Source organism: Vanellus vanellus (genome assembly GCF_965231255.1).
Source record: "Vanellus vanellus genome assembly, chromosome: 12".
In the NCBI taxonomy this organism is placed as follows: domain Eukaryota; kingdom Metazoa; phylum Chordata; class Aves; order Charadriiformes; family Charadriidae; genus Vanellus; species Vanellus vanellus.
This window is the reverse complement of record NC_138917.1, coordinates 10,465,692-10,484,986: the sequence shown is the minus strand read 5'-3', so window position 1 is coordinate 10,484,986 and position 19,295 is coordinate 10,465,692. Positions and strand designations below refer to the sequence as shown.

Below are 19,295 nucleotides of genomic sequence, written 5' to 3'. Positions count from 1 at the left end.
GCAGAGCTGGGCTTGGTCGCAGATGGTTCCTGTTGGGGAAGGACACGGGCGCAGCTGCCCGGCCTCCCCCCCACCCGCCGCATTATCACTGCCCGGCAGCTGTTCACCTTCCCCCTCGCCATGGGACACGGCTCTGCTGCCACCCTGGCCCCGGCCATCACATGAACGGACCTCACGGCAGGGCAGGCACCGAGCGGGCAGGACACCCCGTGCCCCGCTGCGCCCCACCGGTGCTCAGCATCTCCCTCCCCGGCGCGGCTCCTGCACCGACACGTGGCTGTGCCAGACCCTGCGAGGCTGGTGGCACCGGGGTGCTGACACCCATCCCCTGGGATGCCCGGGGGACCCCCGAAGCCGGATGGCCACCCCTCCTGGGCCAGGGCAGCGGGCAGGACCGGCCAAGGTAAGGCCGAGGCAGCGGCGGGAGGAAGGCAGCGGGTGGCTGTGGCCGCACCGTGTGCCATGCCGTGGCGTAGGCGAATCGCCCCAATGTCAAACTCAGGCTCGGGTGGGCAGGATCTCCCCGAGGGTAGCATGTGGCCAGTCCCCATCGGTGCATCCCCATGGGGACCAGCTGGCGGGAGCGGGGAGACAGTGCATGGCCGAGCCCACAGCACCAGCACCATGGGGCATGGTGGGCTCACGGGCACGAGGACCCACTTGGAGCCCGATCTGCAATTAACCTTTCCATAATGAGTAATCAGCCGTGATTAGTTTTTATTTACGGAGTTTAAAACCTCTGTTTACTGGGTGTTTTCGTTCATTCTCGGGTCAGTGGCTCGCACGCGGCTCAGGAGTGCGTTCCCACGCTCACTCCCTGGCAGCGGCCGGATCATGCATGTCACAGGTTTGTGCCACCAGGGTCAGCATCCGACCCCACGGGCTCTCCAGGTCCTTCTGTTCGCTTGCAGCGTGGCAGCGGCGAGGCTCCATGGGGCAGGGACATCCCGCGGTCCTGTGCCAGAGCATCACGGTGGCACTGGGACAGCCGCGCACAGGGTGAGGGGCACCCCACAGCCCATCCTCAGCCGAGGGGCTGCGGCAGCTCTGGGGGGGAGCCAGGGGGCTCCTGCTGGGCCCATGCCCGGCACGGGCAGGAAAGCGGATGCCGGCTGAGTCACCGGCATTTGTCTGCCCTGACCAAACAATACTGGCCCTCTGCCTTCCTTCCCCTCACACACCCCTCTCCCCACCAGCAGCCCCCTGCCCCACCGCCCGGTCCTGGCACCCACCCCAGGGGTCGGGGATGCGGTGAGGACGGGCTCGAGGGCAGGGTTTGGGGTGCACCCTTGAGTGCTGCACCCATCGTGCCGTGCCAGTTCCCCCCAGCTGGGAGCTGTGCTGGGGTCCCTGTCCCCAGACCTGCCACCCACGGCAACGTTCGGTGCACCCCGGGCGAGGGGCACCCACCGACGTGGTGCCGGGGGCCGCGCGGGCGCAGCGCTGCTGCGGTGGCTTTTCGGGCACCGTTGACCGGATGGCTGCAGCGAGGGGAGCCGTGCAGATTGCTGCGGGCTCGCGGGGCTGCCGGTTAGGCTCTTGGCAGGAGAAATGTTTATTTTGTTGGCCGAATATCTCTGCAAACTTCCTGATTTCCTTGCGGCCGGCGAGGCAGCGATAGGGCTGGCGAGGCCGTTGCCTGCCCCACGCTCCGGCTACGGCGCGGAGAGCTGTTATCTCCGATGCGCAGCGGGCAGGGAAGAGGTGGAGAAAGGGAAATGAAATACAACAGAGGTGGCACATTTTTTGCTCTTGATAACAAGCCCTGCTTTTAGCCTGGGAACTTGGAAACGATGCAGGTGGCCAGAGACAGCCGCAACGTCCCCCCGCTGCCACGGCGCATCTGGACCTCGTAACGAATCCCAGACCTCCCCGCCGCAAGGCTGCGGCTCTCCATGGCACGGCACGGCACGGCACGGCACAAATCAGCGCCAACCTCGATGCAGCCAGAGCACGGTGCTGGGGCATTTTGGCCCCGGGGTGGGGTATCTGAAAGCAGTCCCAGGGCATTGCTCCCAGTCTGAGCCGCGTGCTGGAGCGAAGGCAGGCTGCGCCGCGCCGCCTCCGATTGATTTTTGCAGGGACGCGAGGTGTCGGAAGTGCAATGCAAGCTAATTAAATTCCCATCGTTAAAGAGCCCTGTGCAGGCAGTTGCAGGCTGTGGGATAGGGAGGGCCGGCAAGCAGACGGATACCCCCTGGTTTGGAGGGGAGAAGGGGAGTGTGAACGCACCACCAACCCCACCAGGGCTGCCCGCTGGACGAGGGGCAGGGAGGACGGCCATGGTGCCATGGCGGGGCTGGGAGATGCTCTTGCCTCCTCAGACCTTGGCATTGCACAGAGATCTCGCATGCTCCAGGTGATGCTAGGGGCCAGGCCCTGAGGCGAGGACGTGGCTCTCGTGGGGGCTCAGCACCGCCGTTCCCCTCGCGCAGCCCTTCAAAGGGAAGCAGTGCCGTGCAGAGGGGAGCTCCCCTGGTGAGGGACTGGAGGAGCTGGAGGGACCCCCTGCGCGGCGGCGGGGTGCACGGCCCTCCCAGCACGCTGTGCTCGCCAGGGCAGCTCGGGGGATTTTGCTCAGCATCTCCCAGCGAATTCCTGCTGGCCAAGGATGAGGCTGGCACGACTTGCCAACAGTGCCGCTGCCGGACGCTGCTCCTACGGGGGGGTCAGCAGTGTCTCCGTGCACCCCAAAGCACCATCTCCCAGAGGCAGAGCAGCACGTGGCGGTCTCTGCTTCGAAATTAAAATACTTTCCAGACTCCCTATGGCAAAGAAAAGCTCGAAACTTGGCCCCCAGCAGCCCAGAAACTGTAAAGCACCCGGGGGAATGGTGTCGCATCCCGAAGTCTCCCGGTGTTTAAGCCAAGCCGGTGATTTTTCAGAGCCTGCGGTGCAGGGCGAGCGGAGATGATAAGCAGTAGGGACCGGTTTCCCTTTGAATGCCGCAAAGCAGGAACGAATCTGTCAGCCAGGAAAGCAGGATTTTTTATTTTTTTTTTTCTTTTAATGTTATGGAAGTTGTGGGAAAGCCGCAAAGCCCCCGGCTCTGCTTCCTGGCAGTGATGGCGGGGGGGGGACTGCTCCTTCCAGCCTTCGGCTGGGGAAGCAAGGGGCTGGGGCGGCTGCGGAGCAGGTGGTCCCAAGACTGGGGACCCCCATGAGCGGGCGAGGAGGGAAGCCAGGCACAAATGAACCCCCTTTCTTCAGAAAGGCTGGCAAGTGGCGCTTCCTGCCAAGCAGATGTCACCGCGGCGGATGCAGCTGCGGCGGGCGATAGCCGGCCGGCGGGCGAGCCGTCTTCCCTGGCCGCTGGCTCCCCACCAGCCCCTTATCTCCCCCGCGCATTCCCCGATGAATTAACGCGCAGGGAAATGCAGCACCAGCCGGGGCTCCTGCTGCAAGAAAAATGCCGAGGGAAGAGCGCTGGGGGCTGCAGCCTGGTGTTCACTCTGGGATGGATTTAGGCACTGAGATTTAGGCCACCACATCCGTGCACGCAGCCAGGGACTATCGGCGGTCACACTGACCCTTCCCAGCCCAGCAGCTCCAGGCCCTGAGGATGGCGTTCCTGTGGGGATGCTCTGAACGAAATGTGCAAAATGGGGACCCCGCCAGCGGCGTGGGGCTTTGCGTTGCCGTGGCAGCTTGCGAGCACCCAGCCCCACGCTGTCCCCCCTGCTCTGCTCGGCGCTGTGCCGCGCAGGCACCGCTGGTGCAGCCGCAGCTAGCGAGGACCACAGAGAGGCACCCGGGGATGCTCTGCTCCCCAGGAGGGAGCGGGTAGGGATCGAGAAACCCAGACAGAGAGACAGACTCGCTAGGGGTGACACAGGAAACCTGTGGCACGCCAGGGGCTGAGCGCCGGCACGGCTCGGTGCCTTCGCCTCCAGACAAGCCTCCTGTGAGAGCCGGGCCGTGGCAGGACCCCCGGCACGGTGTGGCGGAGGGGCTGCGGGTGCCCACGGGTGCTGCCAGCAGTGGGGCAGGTCTGCCACGGCTCCCGGTCGCGTGGCGTGCGGGCGAGGGGATGACTCACCAGCGCGGGCGAGGGGGAAGGTGTGATAAACCAACACCGTGGGCTTTTTAAAAAAGCCTGAGGCTTGCGAAGGGGGGACGCAGCCTGAATAGCAATCAGCTCTTTCGGGAACGCTGGGAAGCGACGGGGCTGAGCAAGAGTCTGGGCTGCGGGAGCTTGGGAGAGATGGGGAGAAGAGGGAGAACATGGTGCTGGCGGGATGCAGGGTGAGGGGCTGGGTGAGAGCTACAGGGAGAGAAGCGGTGGGTCAGGACAGACGGTTTGGGTATCCATGGGGTGGGAAAAGGGACCCCAACACCATGGTGGCTGCGAAGGCACGAGTGGGGCATGGGGCTGGGACTGCCCTGGTGGCAGCGTGAGCCGGTGGCACCCACCACACATTGCCCCCAGCCCATGAGCACAGCCCCGATATCAGCAGGGGGTCATGTGCACAGGCAGATACGGGGCCCGGGTGGCGCGTGGTGGTGACCATTTCCTGCAAGGGTTGGTGCCAGTTGCCCTCATCTGCCCTCAGCGAGCACCTTATCTGCTGGCACGCACCATGCCAGGCCCCACTGCCCCCCCCCTCGCCCCCAGGCCATGCCTTGGGGACCTCATTTGCCTGTGGCAGCTCCCCAAGCTGCCTCACTGCAGCATCTCCCAGTGCACACCCAGCAGGGATGGAGGACACCCCTCCTCCCCATGGGTCCCATGAGCAAGAATGATGGGTGATGGTACCAACACTCTCCCATGGGAACAAGACACCCATGGGGACGGCGCTGGTGGGAACGGGGAGGACAGGCAGCAACGGGCGCAGGGCGGGATGCGCGGCGGCAGGGGATGCCAGCTCCTCAAAACAAAGGGAGTGCAAATTGCCATAACATGTGCAGTTAATCCCCGCGCTGGGCTGTTGCACGCTGCGCTATCAATCACACGCCGGTGTGACTGACACCAAGTCATTACAGGAGTTTCCACCCTCTCTGCCGGGTGGGAACCCGGCGGGGCCCCATCCTGCCCCGGCTCCAGATTTGCCAGGGGAAGGATTGCCAGGCCCTGGGCTGGGATGGATCCAGGAAGGCTATCGGGCCCTGGCAGGTGCTTATCTCCCGGCCCAGCCATTGCTTTCCCACCGCAGTGGAGCAGGGCTGTCGGCCCTGCTGAAGTGGGGCCGGTCCCATCATCTGCCCCACTGTGCCGCATCCATCCCGTGCACCCAAAGAGCCGAGGGATGCGGGATGTTTCCCCACCAGCACTGACCCCAGGGATGCCAGACCCACTCCGTCCCCATCCCTGGGACCCACGCGTGCGGCAGGTGCGTGGCCATGGGGCACATGGCAGCAGCCAGCCAGTGGCCACCAGCCCAGGCTGGGCAGGGAGCGGGCTGGGCGGCACGAAGGGGTTAAGCCGGGGAAGTTTGCTCACTCTCGGCAATGATTTAAACCAGACAGAAAGGTTCTGTCATCCATCACACTAACAGCCAGATCATTGTGTTTTAAAGTGTCTGTAATTGCAGCAATACAGAGACTGGGAGAAAGATAAAGGCTGGGAAGATGCAAATGCTGAGGGGAAGCACCAGCCCCCGCGGCCAGCAGGGAGAAACCCGGGGAGCCCTGGGGCCAGCGCTGCCCCGGCTGGTGGCTGAGTGGGGACAGGGAGGGGGACAGCCATGGGGACAGCCGGAGGGTGGCCCAGGCGTCCTCCTGCCTGCCCCAGCTCGGCTATGGCACAGGGTGGGTGCTGGGGCATCTCTGCTGCAGGTGGGAGCACCCACAAAACAGTGCAGGCAAATAAAACCAGGGACAGGAGCGGGCAGGGAAGGGTCCAGAGCAGGTGGTGGATTCCGTCCGCTTTACTCAAAATATTACCTTCGTATTACCTTTATCTTGCAGCAGCCAGCTCCCTCGTTACCCCCAGCTTAGCTCAAAGGGGCACTTGTGTCCCCATCTCCTCTCTGTTGGGATCCAGGGCTCCCTGGGGACAGCATGCGAAGGCTGGTGAGATCCTACCCCAAGCATGCAAGGAGGCAGCCGTGGGAATGGGCATGGGCATGGCCACAGCCACGGGCACGACCACAGCTATGGGTGCCCGGGCTTTGTCCCGGCGGCCAAGGCCATGTGCAAGCACGCTGGCAGGGAATTATTAACATTCAGACGAGGCCCGCCAAATAAAGCGAGCTAACACAAATGTTTATTTTCACAGTAGTGAATTATGACTTCAATAGACCAAAATTACAGGCTGCGCGAGCGGAATAGAAACGAAGCAGACCCCGCCACCCAAACGCCGCTGGGGGGGACGCGGCGTGGCTCCCTCCCGCCCACGCCATCCCATGTGTGCTGCAGCGCCGCTGCCTGCCTGTCCCACCGGTGGATGGGCAGCTCTCGCCTGCGCGGTGGCCCCGGCAGGGCGGTTGTGCCCGGCTCCATCCGCCTTCGCTGCAAAGACTGTGGGCTCACAGCTGCCTGGCACAGCCTCAGCTCGACCACCTTGGCTGGTGCCAGGTATTTGATAGCATCCTTCGGCTACACCCCAAATTAACCAGGAGATGGAGAGGTTGTGGCTTTTCCCGGCAGGTCCCCGCAAGGTGCCCACGGGCAGGGTGTTGGCAGGTCCGTGGGGATGGGTTTGCAAACCATTCAGCGGCTTGCACGGCATTGGGATGGATGTGTAGGACAGCCCACCTAGCCAAGAGCATGGTCACTCCCGAGGTCAGGTCCCTGCCGTCCTGGTGAGCAGCCAGACACAGCGGCAGAGCCCAAAGAAGCCCTGTGATGGCACCCCAGAAAAACGGGGTGCTCCCTTGGGATGCCTCGGTGATGGCTGGTGCTCTGCAAAGCCTCGTCGTGTGCGCCGGTGGGGGACTGCACCATGCACCGCGTGTCCAAATGCACACGCACCACCGGCATTTGCATGTGCCAGCCGGTGCCGCCTATGCAAAGCCAGGCAGGCAGCGGGGTGGGCGTGCAGCTGAGTGCAGGGGGGAATTTTCCTCCAATGCTGGTGGGCCATCACCGGTGGGGCCATGTCACTCACCCACAAGGGGCTCCTTGAGAAAAACCCTGTGGGAAATGAGGGCAGGAATGGGGACAACCCCAGCGCTTCGGGCTGGGAAGCGCAGGCAGGGCAGGCAGAGGGCACAGCAGGGTGCGTGGTGCTGCCCAGACGCTGAGCAGCATGCTCACACCGTGCCCATCGGTGTAGGTGCAAAAACTTCTGGGGTGGGCACAGACCTGCTCATCCTACTGAAGCGGGGAAATGCCCTGAGCCCCCCACTGTCGGTGCCGAGCCACCGTGAGAGTGGCACAGCAGTACATGTCAGCTCTCAGGGGGAACAATGGGGGCAAAACCAGAGCTGGAGGTTGGGATGGCCAAAAGTGGGGGAGAGGGCTGGGTTGGGGTGCTGCAGCGCTGTCCTGCTGTGACCCCATCAGTGGGGTGACATGGGTGGGAATTTGCCTGTGCAGTGACCATGCAGTGGTTATTTAGTGGCTGTACGGTGGTCGCACAGTGGCCATGTGCTAGTCATTTACTGGCCATGCAATGGTCACACAGTGGCCATGCAGCAGTTTTATAGTGGCTGCGCAGCGGCTGTGCGGTGCCTATGCAGTGACCATGCAGTGATGGTGCATCGGTCATGCCAGGGCTGTGCACCGGCTGTAGAGTGGCCGTGCAGCGGCTCTGCAGCGGCGGTGCCACCCAACACCCCGGCAGCAGTTGTGCAATGGCCGTGCAGCGGTGACTCGCCGCCTGGCAAGGCTGCTGCGGTCCCCAGCGCCGGAGTCCTGGGAAGCGGGTGAGGATGAGTAATACAACAACCATACGGGCGGCAAAGGCTCTGCACAGCAACTCGCAGAGGGAAGGCAGCTGCCAAGCAGAGTAATTACGCAAAGAGGCAGGGCTTTGGCTGGCAGGGAAATTAGCAGGGCTTGCGTTACTGGGCGCACAAGCAAGCAACAACATCGTAGTAGGACTTGGGGGGTTGGGGGGTTGGGAAATTTTTAATGCTTGGCCCCCAGCTGGCATGGGGCACACAGGAAGGACACGCTGGGGAGCCAGCGTGGGAAGGCATTGCCACGAATCCATGCACCGCTGCCACGGGCAGCTTTGGAGGAAGGGCCCTGCTGGCATTCCCGCGGTGCCGGGGCACAGCGTGGCCACCCAAGGGAGCCTTGCCGAGGCCAAGTAGGGTGGGGGGCACCCCAAGGCCAGGCCAGGATGGCCATGTGTACCGTGGGGTGCCAATGGGGGCTGTGCCCATGGGGCTTCTGGATGCACATGTGGCTGCTCCTATTGGAACCTTGGCCCCTGGGCTTCCACAGAGGGAAGCAGAGCAACCACAACTCCAGCGCCCCGCAGACCTCAGCCCCTTGCAAACACCCCCACCCCGCTCCAGCCCTTGCAAGTCCCAGCCCCAGCCCCTTCGCTGTTCCCACGCCCCAGGCAAGCCCTGACCCGGTCCCCTTGCAGTTCCCTGACCCCACGCAAACAACTCCCGGCCCCTTGCAGCCCCCCAAAATATATGCAGCCCCCCACTCATGCAGCCCCCCACTCATGCAGCCCCCCCCTAACCCCCTCCACCCCCCCGCCCCGAGCTTTGCAACCCTCAGTCTTCGGCACCCTCAACCCTTTGCCAACCCTGAACCTTTTGTAAACCCCGCCCCCCCCTGCAACCCCCAAACCCCGTGCACCCCCTGCACGGCAACACTCCACACCCCCCAACCCCATCCCCCTCCAGTCCCCATCCCCTGTGCACCCCGCGAAGCACCGTGCAGCCCCCCGGTGCCGTGCAGCCCCGTGTCCCCGTACATCCTGGTCCCCCCTCCCCCGGTCTTCCCCCCCCTCCCGGGGGCCCCGCTCCGGTGGCGGCGGCGGCGGCGGCGGCGGGGCGCCCCCTGCCGGGCCCGGTGGAGGCGCCGTCTAAGGCAGCGGCGCGGGCGGGCGGCGCTCACTCCGGGGCGGGCGGGCGGCGCGGCGGCAGCGGGCGCTGCGGGCGGCCCCGGCCCGGCACGGCACGGCACGGCACGGCACGGAGCGCGGCCGCGGACGCCCCATGGCCGCGACGCGGTGCCGGAGGATGCGCCGCCGGGCAGCGCGTCGGGGGTGAACCGGCCCCGCGGATTTAGCGGCTTCTCCGCCTTCGCCATCCCCCCCGCTTCTCCGGTGCCCCCCCTCCGGGGGGGGTGGGAAGCGCCCCGACCCCCGGGCTGGCGGCCCCCGGCGGCCCCGGGCGCGGCGAGCGGCGGCGGGCAGGTGCCGGGGGCAGCCGCCGCCGCGGGGCCGCGCTCCGCCCGCGCCGGCCCTAACCGGGCCGGGGCCGCTGCCGCCGCCGCCGGGGGCCGCTGCCGGCTCTGGCCGCTCCTGCCGGCCCCTGCCTTGGGACTTACCTCACGCCTCCGCCACACCTCAGGACGGTAAGTGCCGTCCGCGACCGGGAACGGGGATCGGGAGGCTCCCGGTGCCCGGGGAGGCCCCCGGGGAAGAGAGGCTGGGGATGCTCCCGGTGCCCGGGGGATGCTGCCGGTGCGCAGGAGAGCTGGAGGCTCCCGGTGCGCGGGGGATGCTGCCGGTGCGCAGGAGTCCGGGAGGCTCCCGGTGCGCGGGGGATGCTCCCGATGTCGGGGAAGCTGCCGGTGCGCAGGGGACGGAGGTGCTCCCGCTGCCCGAGCGAGCGCGGTCCCCGCCGCCGCGGTCTCGCCGGCCCCGTGGCTCGGCCACCCCCGGGACGCGCCGCGGCGGCGGAGCAGGGCAGGGCTAGCGGAGGCGCAGCCGGGGCGAGCGGCCACCGGAGCCGCCGTCCGTGCAGGGCAGGAGCGGCCTGCCGCGACCGTGGGTCCCGCTCCCACGCAGCGCGCTCACGCAGGGGCGGCGGGATGCGGACCCCTCTTCCCCGCCGCGGCGGGGCCGGGGCTTTGCCGGCGCTCCCCTCCCCGTACCCGGCAGCTGCTTTCCGAGAGCCGGGGCAGCGTGGGGCCGCCCAGCATCCCCGGGAACCCAAGCGAGATTGTGCCTCCCGGGTCGTGGCTCCCGACTTCTGCCCGGCGGGAGAAGCCTTTTTCATCCCTACATCCCTCCTCCTTCGAGCGCCATCCCGCCGGCTCCGCATCCCGCTCCAACCGCCGCCGATTTAGAGATGGAGCCGTGTTCCGTGGCGAGGAGGAGCTGATCCACTCGGGAGAGTTTGTGGGAGGAAACCCAGGGTTTGGGAAGTTCCAGCAACCCCAGGGCTGATCTGGGAAGTTCCAGCTGCACCAGCATAATTCTGTGTTTACGTGCGAGGACATGGGTCCGTGCCGGGGACACGTGCCGTGTCCTCGCCTGTGCCGGGGGACGGTGGTATCAGATGCAGATTTGGGAAGGAAGGCTGGCTTGGGGAGCCTCCAGCGCTCTGCCTCAGCGCTGCCCTGCTTCTGAACCTCGCAGCCATTAATCACCGTCCAGCTCCGTCGGCGGTGGCCTGGCTTTGCTAAGGGGATGCTGTCGGCATCGCGATGGAGCGGGCTTGGCACCGCGCTCCTCCGTGGCTCCTCCGTGACGTGGGCCGGGGCCCGGCCGGCTCTCCCTGTCACTCCCCCTCGCCGCTGGATGGTGCCTTCGGATACTGCAGAGTGTTTCTCTGGTTAAACACACCTTTTGTTGGATTCCCCCCACACACACACATTAGCCAAGAAAAACTTTGCAACTTTCCTTCGTTTTCGGAGAGGAGCTGCTGCTGCCGCTGCTGGGTTTCATTTTGTTTTTTTAATTTGAGGTCACGTGCACGTTGACAGTGTCTTTGAATCTAAGCGATGGTCTCGTCTCTAGCTTAGAAAGAGCTTTTGAGCTCTTCCTTCTGTTGTTTTCTCTCTGTTCAGGAACAAAGAGATTTTTCTGCCTTTAATTAGAAGGAATATTAATTCTCCGCTCCTTTGTCGAGCGACTTGAAGACGCTCTGCAAACGTCCGTCTGTTTGGCAGCGCGGCGGGGTGAGCTCTGTTGTGGTACGGGGCACGGAGATGTGGGGGAACCATCCCAAAACCCCACAGCAAATGCGGAGTAGCAGCCGGGGAGGATGCTGACAGCCCCGGTGCCCGCGGTCCACGGGTGAGGAGCCCCGTGGGACCGAGCTGCCACCCGGGGCAGGCGCTTGGGTCCCTGGAGGAGGAGAAGGCAGGTCCCCGCGCAGAGCATTTCCATGCAGGGAGAAGTTTTGAGCTTTGCTTTTGCTGTGGTTGGGGAGGAAGGCGGAGATGAACTTGGCTGTGCAAAGGGATTTTTCCCTGCCTGCTGCCTCCCGGCAGGCCCGGACAGTGTCCGTGCTGGCAGGTAAGGTTTTATCCGGGGACGGCCAGATGTTGGGTGTGTTTTGTTTGAAAAATGTGTGGCTGCAGATGTTGGCTTGTAGGGAGGGAAAGCCAAGAAGCCTGGCGGGGGGGGAGGTTGTTCTCCCGTGGCGCTGGGTGGTGGCAGGGGGTGGGTGCCGGGTCTGGGCAGGGCGGCAGCGAGGCCTCGTGTGGGTGCAGGATTTGCCCCTTACACCGGGAACTCCCAGGGTGCAGGATGGAAAAATACTCTGGTGCTCAGCCGCGATTTGGGTTGGGAGGGTCGAGCAGCCCCTCAGCCTCTGCCCGTGGCCGCAGCACACTCGGCACTGCCGGGCTCCGGGGCAGCCCTGTGGGCACGGCCGGGGTGGGATGCCCGCAGTCAGCGTGCCGGGGAGGGGGATCTGGCAAGTCCCGTGGGGGACCCGGGGCTGGGGGCTGGCGGGTCTCTGTTGATGTCCCCTGCGTCCCTTCCCCTGATTTCTGCTTCTGAGCCGCGGTTGTTTTCAGGTGTGGAAAACCCCAGGCAGGATCTGGGCTGTGCGGCATCCGGCTTTGCCGTGGAAATGGGGTCTCGGCTCCGCTCACTGCTGGCAGCCGCCTCAAATCCCCGGTGCGGTCCAGAGGCAGTTTGGCTCCCTGCCGGCGGCCACCCAGGGAAGGGGTGTGGGGTGCTGTGGGGGGCAGCGGGACCCCCGGGGAGGAGAAGCACCCCGTAAATTACATCTGTTAATGGGGGTCAGTGGATTGCCGGTGAGACAGCCAAGGAGTGCAGGGCTGCCAGTGAGGCGTGCACGAGTGCTGGCAGTGGGGCAGGGGGCTGCCCCCTCCCCCAGGGGGACACACCGGCCCCCGCCACCATCACCGGTGCTGCTTCTGCCCCTGGCCAGACCAGCACAGTCGCAGTGTGCACAAGGTTTTGGGCAGATCAGGGCCTGATTCTGCAAACAGGGCTGCCTGGGCCCTGGGAGGGAGCGGGGGCAGCCCGTGGGTTGCACCGCTGAACTGGGTGCTAAACTGGGCTAAAATGCTGCTGCTGGGGTTGAGGGGATGCGGATCGGATGCTGCAGCCCTGGCCTGTGCTTTCCAAGCTGGACCACGGGCGGGAGCTGGATTTAGCTGCCCCACCAGGCTGGGGATGGGGGATGGGGGGTGGTCCCCAAGCTGGAACCAGTCCTTGCAAGCTTCACGATGGCCGGCGCGGGGTGAGACAAGGCTGATGACGCAGAGGAGAACTCCCCTGCCTGGGTGCCATTGGCATTAGTGCCATTGTCCGGTTCAGGGTTTATTTTTAGATTTCCTGAAGCTTGTTTTCAGCCATCCCTCCCAGCGTGCTCAGGCTCCCTGGGGGCAACCCCACCTTGACAAGCAGCTTTCCTTTGGAAGATGCTGACCAATGTTTCCAGAAAGCATCCAAAGGATTTCCTGTTTATTTTGCAAAATTCTCATTAATATTTTTTTTCCTGTGTTGTTTGATTCATTCTCACATGGGCAAAATCGCCTCGAAATGGAGCCTGCGGTTAAAAAAACCAACAGAGAGTCAGTAATGCAGCGGCTGTGGGGATGCACGGCTGGATTCGGCACCCCCTCGGAGCTGTTACCGTCCTGGTGTCTGCAGGGCATGAGCCAGCCCGGCGTCCTTGGGGAACCGGCGGCGCCTCGGCGTTCCCACGCTGCAGGGACCTTGCTTGGAGCTCCCCACTGGTGCTGGCGTGCGGAGGGGGGGATGTTTTTCCTTCCCCAGACACTCTCTGCCTCCAAAACGCCCCGAGTCCCCTGGCTGCTTGTGCCACTTGTCCCCGCTCCAGCCATCAAGGCCACCGCTGGGCATGAGCATCCCCGTGCACGTGGCTGGGCGGCTGCAAAAATTGTTTTAGCCTGAACCTTTCCCTGCCCTTGAAAAGCATCCAGCTCCGCAGCTGGGGCATCGGGCTGGTTTTGGGGCGCCCCTTCGGCAACGCGTTGGTGGATCGGTTGCCCTTCCGGCGCGGCCGCCATGGTGATGCACCCGCAGCCCTTGCACTGGGGGGGTGGTTTGCAGCCGAGACGTGGGTGTCTCCTGGGCAGGGGGCAGCTCCGGCCGGTGCTGCTGGTGGGGGTCACCCCCAGCCCCATGTCACCACGTGCCTGCAGGTGTGCCGGGCTGGCCAAGACACTCTGTTTACTCGCGGTGTTTAGCCAGTATATTTAATTTCCAGGAGCGTAAGGCAGCTGGGGAGCAGTGAGGGTGTGTGCGTGCCCTCCTCCCCCCGCCGCCCCGGAGCTGCTGGCAGGACAGGTCAGACGGTGGCACCGGGGTGCAATGCTGCGGGCAGCATCTGCGGCAGATGCTGTGCCCCAGCTGGGGGGCTTGGAGGGGGTCGTTGTCTGTCCTGCCGCTCCTCCAGCACCAGTGGGTCAGGAGGACCCCCCCAGCCTGACCCTCTCGGGGGGGGGTACCCCACTGGCCGGCCCCTTTTCGCACCGGCTGGCCACGTTGCCACCAGCCGCTGTTGACTCACAAGCTCCGACGTCGAGTCCCGGGGCTGAGCCCGAGCTGCTTTTACAGGCAAGGCTGAAATGCACAAAATGTTCAACTTGTAAAATATGTAGCGTGAGAAAATAGCCTTTTCTGCTCTCCTCCTCGCTGCCGCTGCTCCCCTGCCCCATCTGCTTGCTTGGAAAGCTTCCCGCAGCCGGGGGGGGGGGGGGGGGGGGGGGGGGGGAAGTGAGGCGAGGGGCTGCGAGCCCGAGGCTGCTGACGGCGCCCAGGGTCCCTCGGCGATTGCCGCTGGCCCGACTTGAGGATGGCATCCACCCCATGCCGCTGTGCCCCCACGGAGGTGTAGCCCCTCGGTGGCAGGAGGGCTCCCCAGGGCAACACGGAGCTTGAGGATGTGCTTGGTCCACGAGGATGCTGCCCGTGCAAAGCCTCCTCCATCCTCCCGCCCTTCCCGCATGCTTCGGCATCCCGAGGTTTCTCTCCCCCCGGGACATGTTTCGAGAGCAAACGTGGGGCCGACACCGGGAAAGCCAGCCGGGCTGTGCCGTGGCCGCCGCCGGCACAGGGGATGACGCAGGCGGCGTTGGCGCGTCCCACGGGGCCCGGGGTTTCCGAAACAGGGTGGCGCGGCGCCTCTTGGGGAGGGTGCTGGGAAATACCCCCGCAAGGCACCCCGGCAGCACCCGGCTGGGCCAGGAGGGAGCCGCCACGCCGGAGCTGGCCACGAGCCATGCTTTTCACCAGCCACCTTAATCCATCATTATCTGGGCACATTTCGGATCCTTGCCAAGAGCAAGGTGGGAAGAAGGGGGGGTTGTAAGCATGCTTTCCCTATTCCCCTGCCATCCTTTTTGCTGCCTGTGTGTAATTAACAGAGTAATTAAAAACAGGATGAGTTAATTGGTATTCATTTATGTGGCAGATGTTTTTAATTGAGATACGAAACAATTTACCTGTTTACATAAACAATAGCAAATGAAGGCTTGTAAAACAGAGAGGGCGCCTTATTTTTTTTTTTTTTGGCTTTTTGTTGTTGTTGTTGTTTTGAGGAAAATCGACGCCATCTCCCTCCTCCCTGGCCACGCCGGCTGGAGGGGAGCAGGAGCCGGTTGTCAACACCTGCGCGGAGCTGAGGTGGCGGGTTTGGGTCCCTGGGTGGCTGGTTGGGGCTTGAGAAATGGGGTTTGTTGGGCTCAGGGCACATGGGGGAGGTTTGGCCCCGGGTGCCGATGTCCCACGTGGAGCCGTGCTGGCACTGCATGGGGGAGGTGGACGGGGACCAGGCGCTGGGGTCCCTGCTGGCAGCCGCTGCCCTGGAGCCGAGCCAGGAGCGTTGCTTGTAGAGCATCGCCCGGCAGCGCCGGACATCGCCGGGATGCTGGCACAGCTGGTGCAGGCAGCGCAGCCGGGGGCGGCTCACGCAATGGGGCTGTGGGGAAAGCGAAGCAAATCGGGATGTGTCTGGCGAAACCCTCTTTGGTCCCGGCACTGGGTGGGTGGGGAGTGTCCCAGCCCGGGCCAGCGGCGTGGGACCTGTCCCACGACACCCGTGGGCAAGTTGAGGACGGCAGGGACGAAGGCTGCCTTGCCAACCGGCGCAGAGGGCTGCCGTGGCGGTGCAAGGGTGGCAGGTCCCGCTCAGCTGAGCAGCCAAACTAAACCGCAGGGACAATGCCAAAATTCGTGAGCTGGTTGGCACGGCGTGGTCACCCATGCTGGGCCAGGCTGCCACCGTCCCCCCGGGCTGGAGGAGCAGCACAGAGCAAGACTTGTGCCACTCAGGGCATGAGCATCCTTGTGAGGGTCTCTGCCTGCAGGCAGGAGTGCAGGCAGGGCACAAGTGCCCGGCAGGGCTGGGCGCTGCTGCCAGCGCTCCCTCGGCGCCACCGGGCACATCTGTGTCCCCTTGTCCTCGCGGCAGCCGTTACCTGTGGCAAGAGCTCCCTGCCCCAGCGACCCTGCAAGCGCCTCCCCAGGCCCGGAGCCGGCCAAAGCCCGGTTCGTTTATATCTTGTGCAGAGGGCTTTATTAATTGGCTTTCCTTTTCTCTCCCCTTCCACTCCACATGCAATTGGGGACGAGCCACCTCCAAGCTGCCTGCTGTCACCGACCCCCATTGTCACCGCATCCCTGGGGAGGGGATCAGGATGGGTGCAGGGGAGGTGGGAGATGATGGTACCCTGCAGCTCCCACCACCTCTGCGGGGCTCGTGCACATGGCCGGTGGCGCTGCCTGGCCGCCGGCACCGCGCGCTTCCCTAACGTGCTCCAGCTGGGACGGCTCGGTCCCTCGCCATCTTATCGGGGAGTTGTTCTTGGCCCCTGTGGCAGCGGCAGCTGAGGAGCAGGAATGCTCGCCTTTGTTTCGGAGGCAGCCTGGCTTCGGGAGACGTCGCCTCCAGCATCTGGATTTCATTTGTGGCCATTTGGAGAGCATGAAGGATGCTGGTCTTTTAATTCCCTTTTAACCCCTTCCTCTCCTGGGAAGCTTTGCCCAGCCTGGGAGAGGAGGGCTGTGGGAAGCCGGAGCTTTCCAACGCCCAAATCCGGGGCAGCTCCCTGCCCTCTCCATCCCCGTCCCTGGAGAGGTGGAGAGTAAAGCAGCCAGCCTGGGTGCTCCGCAGTCATCGGGCTCGTGTCCCTGTTGCCATCCCCAGCTGCTCCCTGGTCCTGCCCAAGGCTGCAGAGAGCAGGGGCCGCTCGCTGCCCGGGGAGGACGGGTACCCCGGGCTGGGGCAGAGCCTGCAGCGGTGGGACGGGCTCCCCGGGGCCGTGGGAAACAACAGACCCTGGGCTGGACCGGCTGCCGGGCCCCGTCCGTCAGGCACCAGGCTGCAGGGTGCCATGCATAGGTGCCTGCTGGCATGCACGGCTGCAGGATGCCGTGTGTTGGTGCCCACTGGGGTGGGCGGTGCTGCGCGTTGGTGCACAGTGGTGTGCACGGCTGTGTGATGCTGTGCGTTGGTGGTTGCCGGCGTGCACGGTCGCACCGTGCCACGTGTTGGTGCCTACGGGCATGCACAGCTGCATGGCGCCATGCGTTGGTGCTTTCCAGCATCCAACACTGCCCGCTGGGGAGCACCCAGCCGAGCAGACGCCTTGTCCCAGTGCCGGTGGGAGGCAGGGGACCAGCTGACAGGTTCTCCTGCATCTTCCACCCGGGAAGAGCGATGCACAAGCCAGGGCGAGTGATTCAGGAGTTGCTGGTGCTTCCAAGTGGGGCTTTCTCAGCCGGTAGCGGCTGCGCTGGTGTGTCACCCCAGCGGGGACTGTGCCCGGGACAGTGTGCTGGAGGTTAAACCCTCCGGTGTGACAAATGGGGGGCTCGGGGTCACGCGGGGGTGTGCGGGGTCCGGCATCCGCTGGCCCCAGGAGGCAGGGCGGGGGACGCCCGCTCCCGCCAGCCAAGGAGAAAATACTAATCCTTTTATTTTTATATTATTACTTATTCATCTGGGCTGCACAGGCCTAATGGAAACCAGATGGAGGAAAACAGACACAGCCTCGAGCGGCTGGGACAAATTAACCCAAAGAAAGAAAAAAGAAAAAGAAAGAAAAAAAAAATTCCAGCGGAGTTTGGGTCGTGTTGGGGAGTTATTTTTTGGAGGTGTTGCCGGGAGGCTGCAGTGTGCCCCCCATAAACTCCTTCGCCTGCCACGGAGCTTGTCCCATCCTGCAAAGGGCCTGGGTTGGTGCCACGGCCGCGGCCGGATCCTGTGGACACCCCGGGCTCTGTTTGTTTTGGGCATTTCTGGGCTCAGGCACTGAGAAATCTCATTGGGTTCGGGGCCGTCCCTTGTCCTCGTGCCCACACGGTTTGCAACCCAAACACCTCGGGGAAAATTTATGACTTAGAGAAAAAAATAGGAAAAGACAAGAAAAAACACAGCCAGGCCTCATTTCCCCGGGTGTTTGCTCAGCTTCGTGGAAACTTTTCTCCTGATGGGAAGTTGTGGAAAAGCCGTGTCGATGCCAGAAGGAGTGTATCCATGTTTTCCCCTCAGCATGGGCATGCGTGCGGAGTCAGGACAGTGAGGGGGATAGGGATGGGGACACAGAAAGGGACGGTGTGTACCAGCGATGCAGGCAGGGATGAGGATGCAAGAAGGGATGGTGCCGGGAACGCAGGCAGGGATGGTGCTGGGGATGCAAGCAGGAACAGGGATGCAGGCAGGGATGGGAATGGGGATGCAGGCAGAGATGGGGATGCAGGCAGGGATGAGGATGGGGATGCAGGCAGGGATGGGGATGCAGGCAGGGATGAGGATGGGGATGCAGGCAGGGATGAGGATGCAGGCAGAGATGGGGATGCAGGCAGGGATGGGGATGCAGGCAGGGATGGGGATGCAGGCAGAGATGGGGATGCAGGCAGGGATGAGGATGGGGATGCAGGCAGGGATGGGGATGCAGGCAGGGATGAGGATGGGGATGCAGGCAGGGATGAGGACGGGGATGCAGGCAGGGACGGGGATGCAGGCAGGGACGGGGATGCAGGCAGGGATGAGGATGGGGATGCAGGCAGGAACAGGGATGCAGGCAGGGATGAACATCTCCCAGCCTGCAGCTTCCTCCATCCCTGCAAGCAATGGCAGAGCCAAACCCACCGGTGCAGCCCCTCTGCGCTGGGAACCATGCAGGCAGCTGGTGCAGGTGCACTTACCCGGGCGAGCTGCCACGCTGTCCCCAGGCTGCTGTGGCTTGTCCCCACGCCCAGCGGCTGTTGCGTCGAAAGCCGGGGCCTGGGGCCGAGCACGTGGGTGGTTGCAGCGTTGCAGACGTGAAGAGCGTGTTGCAATGCCTCGCTACGCCACGCTGGGCGTGCGACGCCAGCCAGCGCCCCACAGTGCAAACCCCGGGCTCGGAGGGGGCGAGAAGGGCAAGGGGATGTCCCACGCAGAGCCCGGTGTCACGGGGAGGAGCGGGTCCTGCCTGCTGCGGAGGCAGAGGCGCTGCAGGTTGTGCTTTGCTGAGCTGGGCAGCGGGTGATGCCCAGGGGATGCCGAGTCCAAGTCTGGGTCACACTCTGTGCACTGTCCTCTGCCATTGGGGCTGGATCCCGCTCTGCTGATTGAAGGCGTTTTTCAGAATGTCCCGTTTATTTGGGCCCTGTAAACAAACCGTTGTTTTATGGGGAGGGATGCTGCTTGGTCTGGGGTCTCTCCTAAGGCTGGAGTGGGAGAAGGCGGGGAGGAAAGGGAAACCAGAGCATGCACATCCAGGCGTCCGCAGGATTGCAGTGCAGCCCGGGAGGCTCAGCCCCCGGCGTGGGGATGTTCCCGTGGTGCTGGAGCCGTCGGGTAGGATGCTGTAGGACCACGGTGGTGACTGCCCGGGAGTTTGTCCCTTTCTTCTGACTCTCTCATCTCCCGGTCCTCCATACAACGGCATCGGCTGCGGCACAATCCCCGATAGCATCTTGCTCGGGATGAGGCCCCGGTTTTATTTAGCCCGGACAATGTGCTCTTGCAGGGTTCAATTAATCTCACAACAGTTGCAGCGGA

General features: G+C 64.2%; 1 protein-coding gene across 3 annotated transcripts in view; it reads left to right on the top strand.

Annotated features, from left to right (window-relative positions):
* The first annotated feature begins 321 nt into the window (after positions 1 to 321).
* Positions 322 to 19,295, top strand: part of CBFA2T3 (CBFA2/RUNX1 partner transcriptional co-repressor 3) — a 28,099-nt gene continuing 9,125 nt past the window's right edge. For 2 of the 3 annotated variants that reach the window (XM_082489560.1, XM_082489559.1), the window contains exon 1: positions 322 to 403. In XM_082489560.1, the coding sequence (XP_082345686.1) occupies positions 334 to 403 (70 nt within the window). In that variant the 5' untranslated portion in view covers positions 322 to 333. Of the gene's footprint in view, positions 404 to 9,359; positions 9,427 to 19,295 lie in introns of those variants that run through there. The other variant, XM_082489561.1, reaches the window with a different exon arrangement.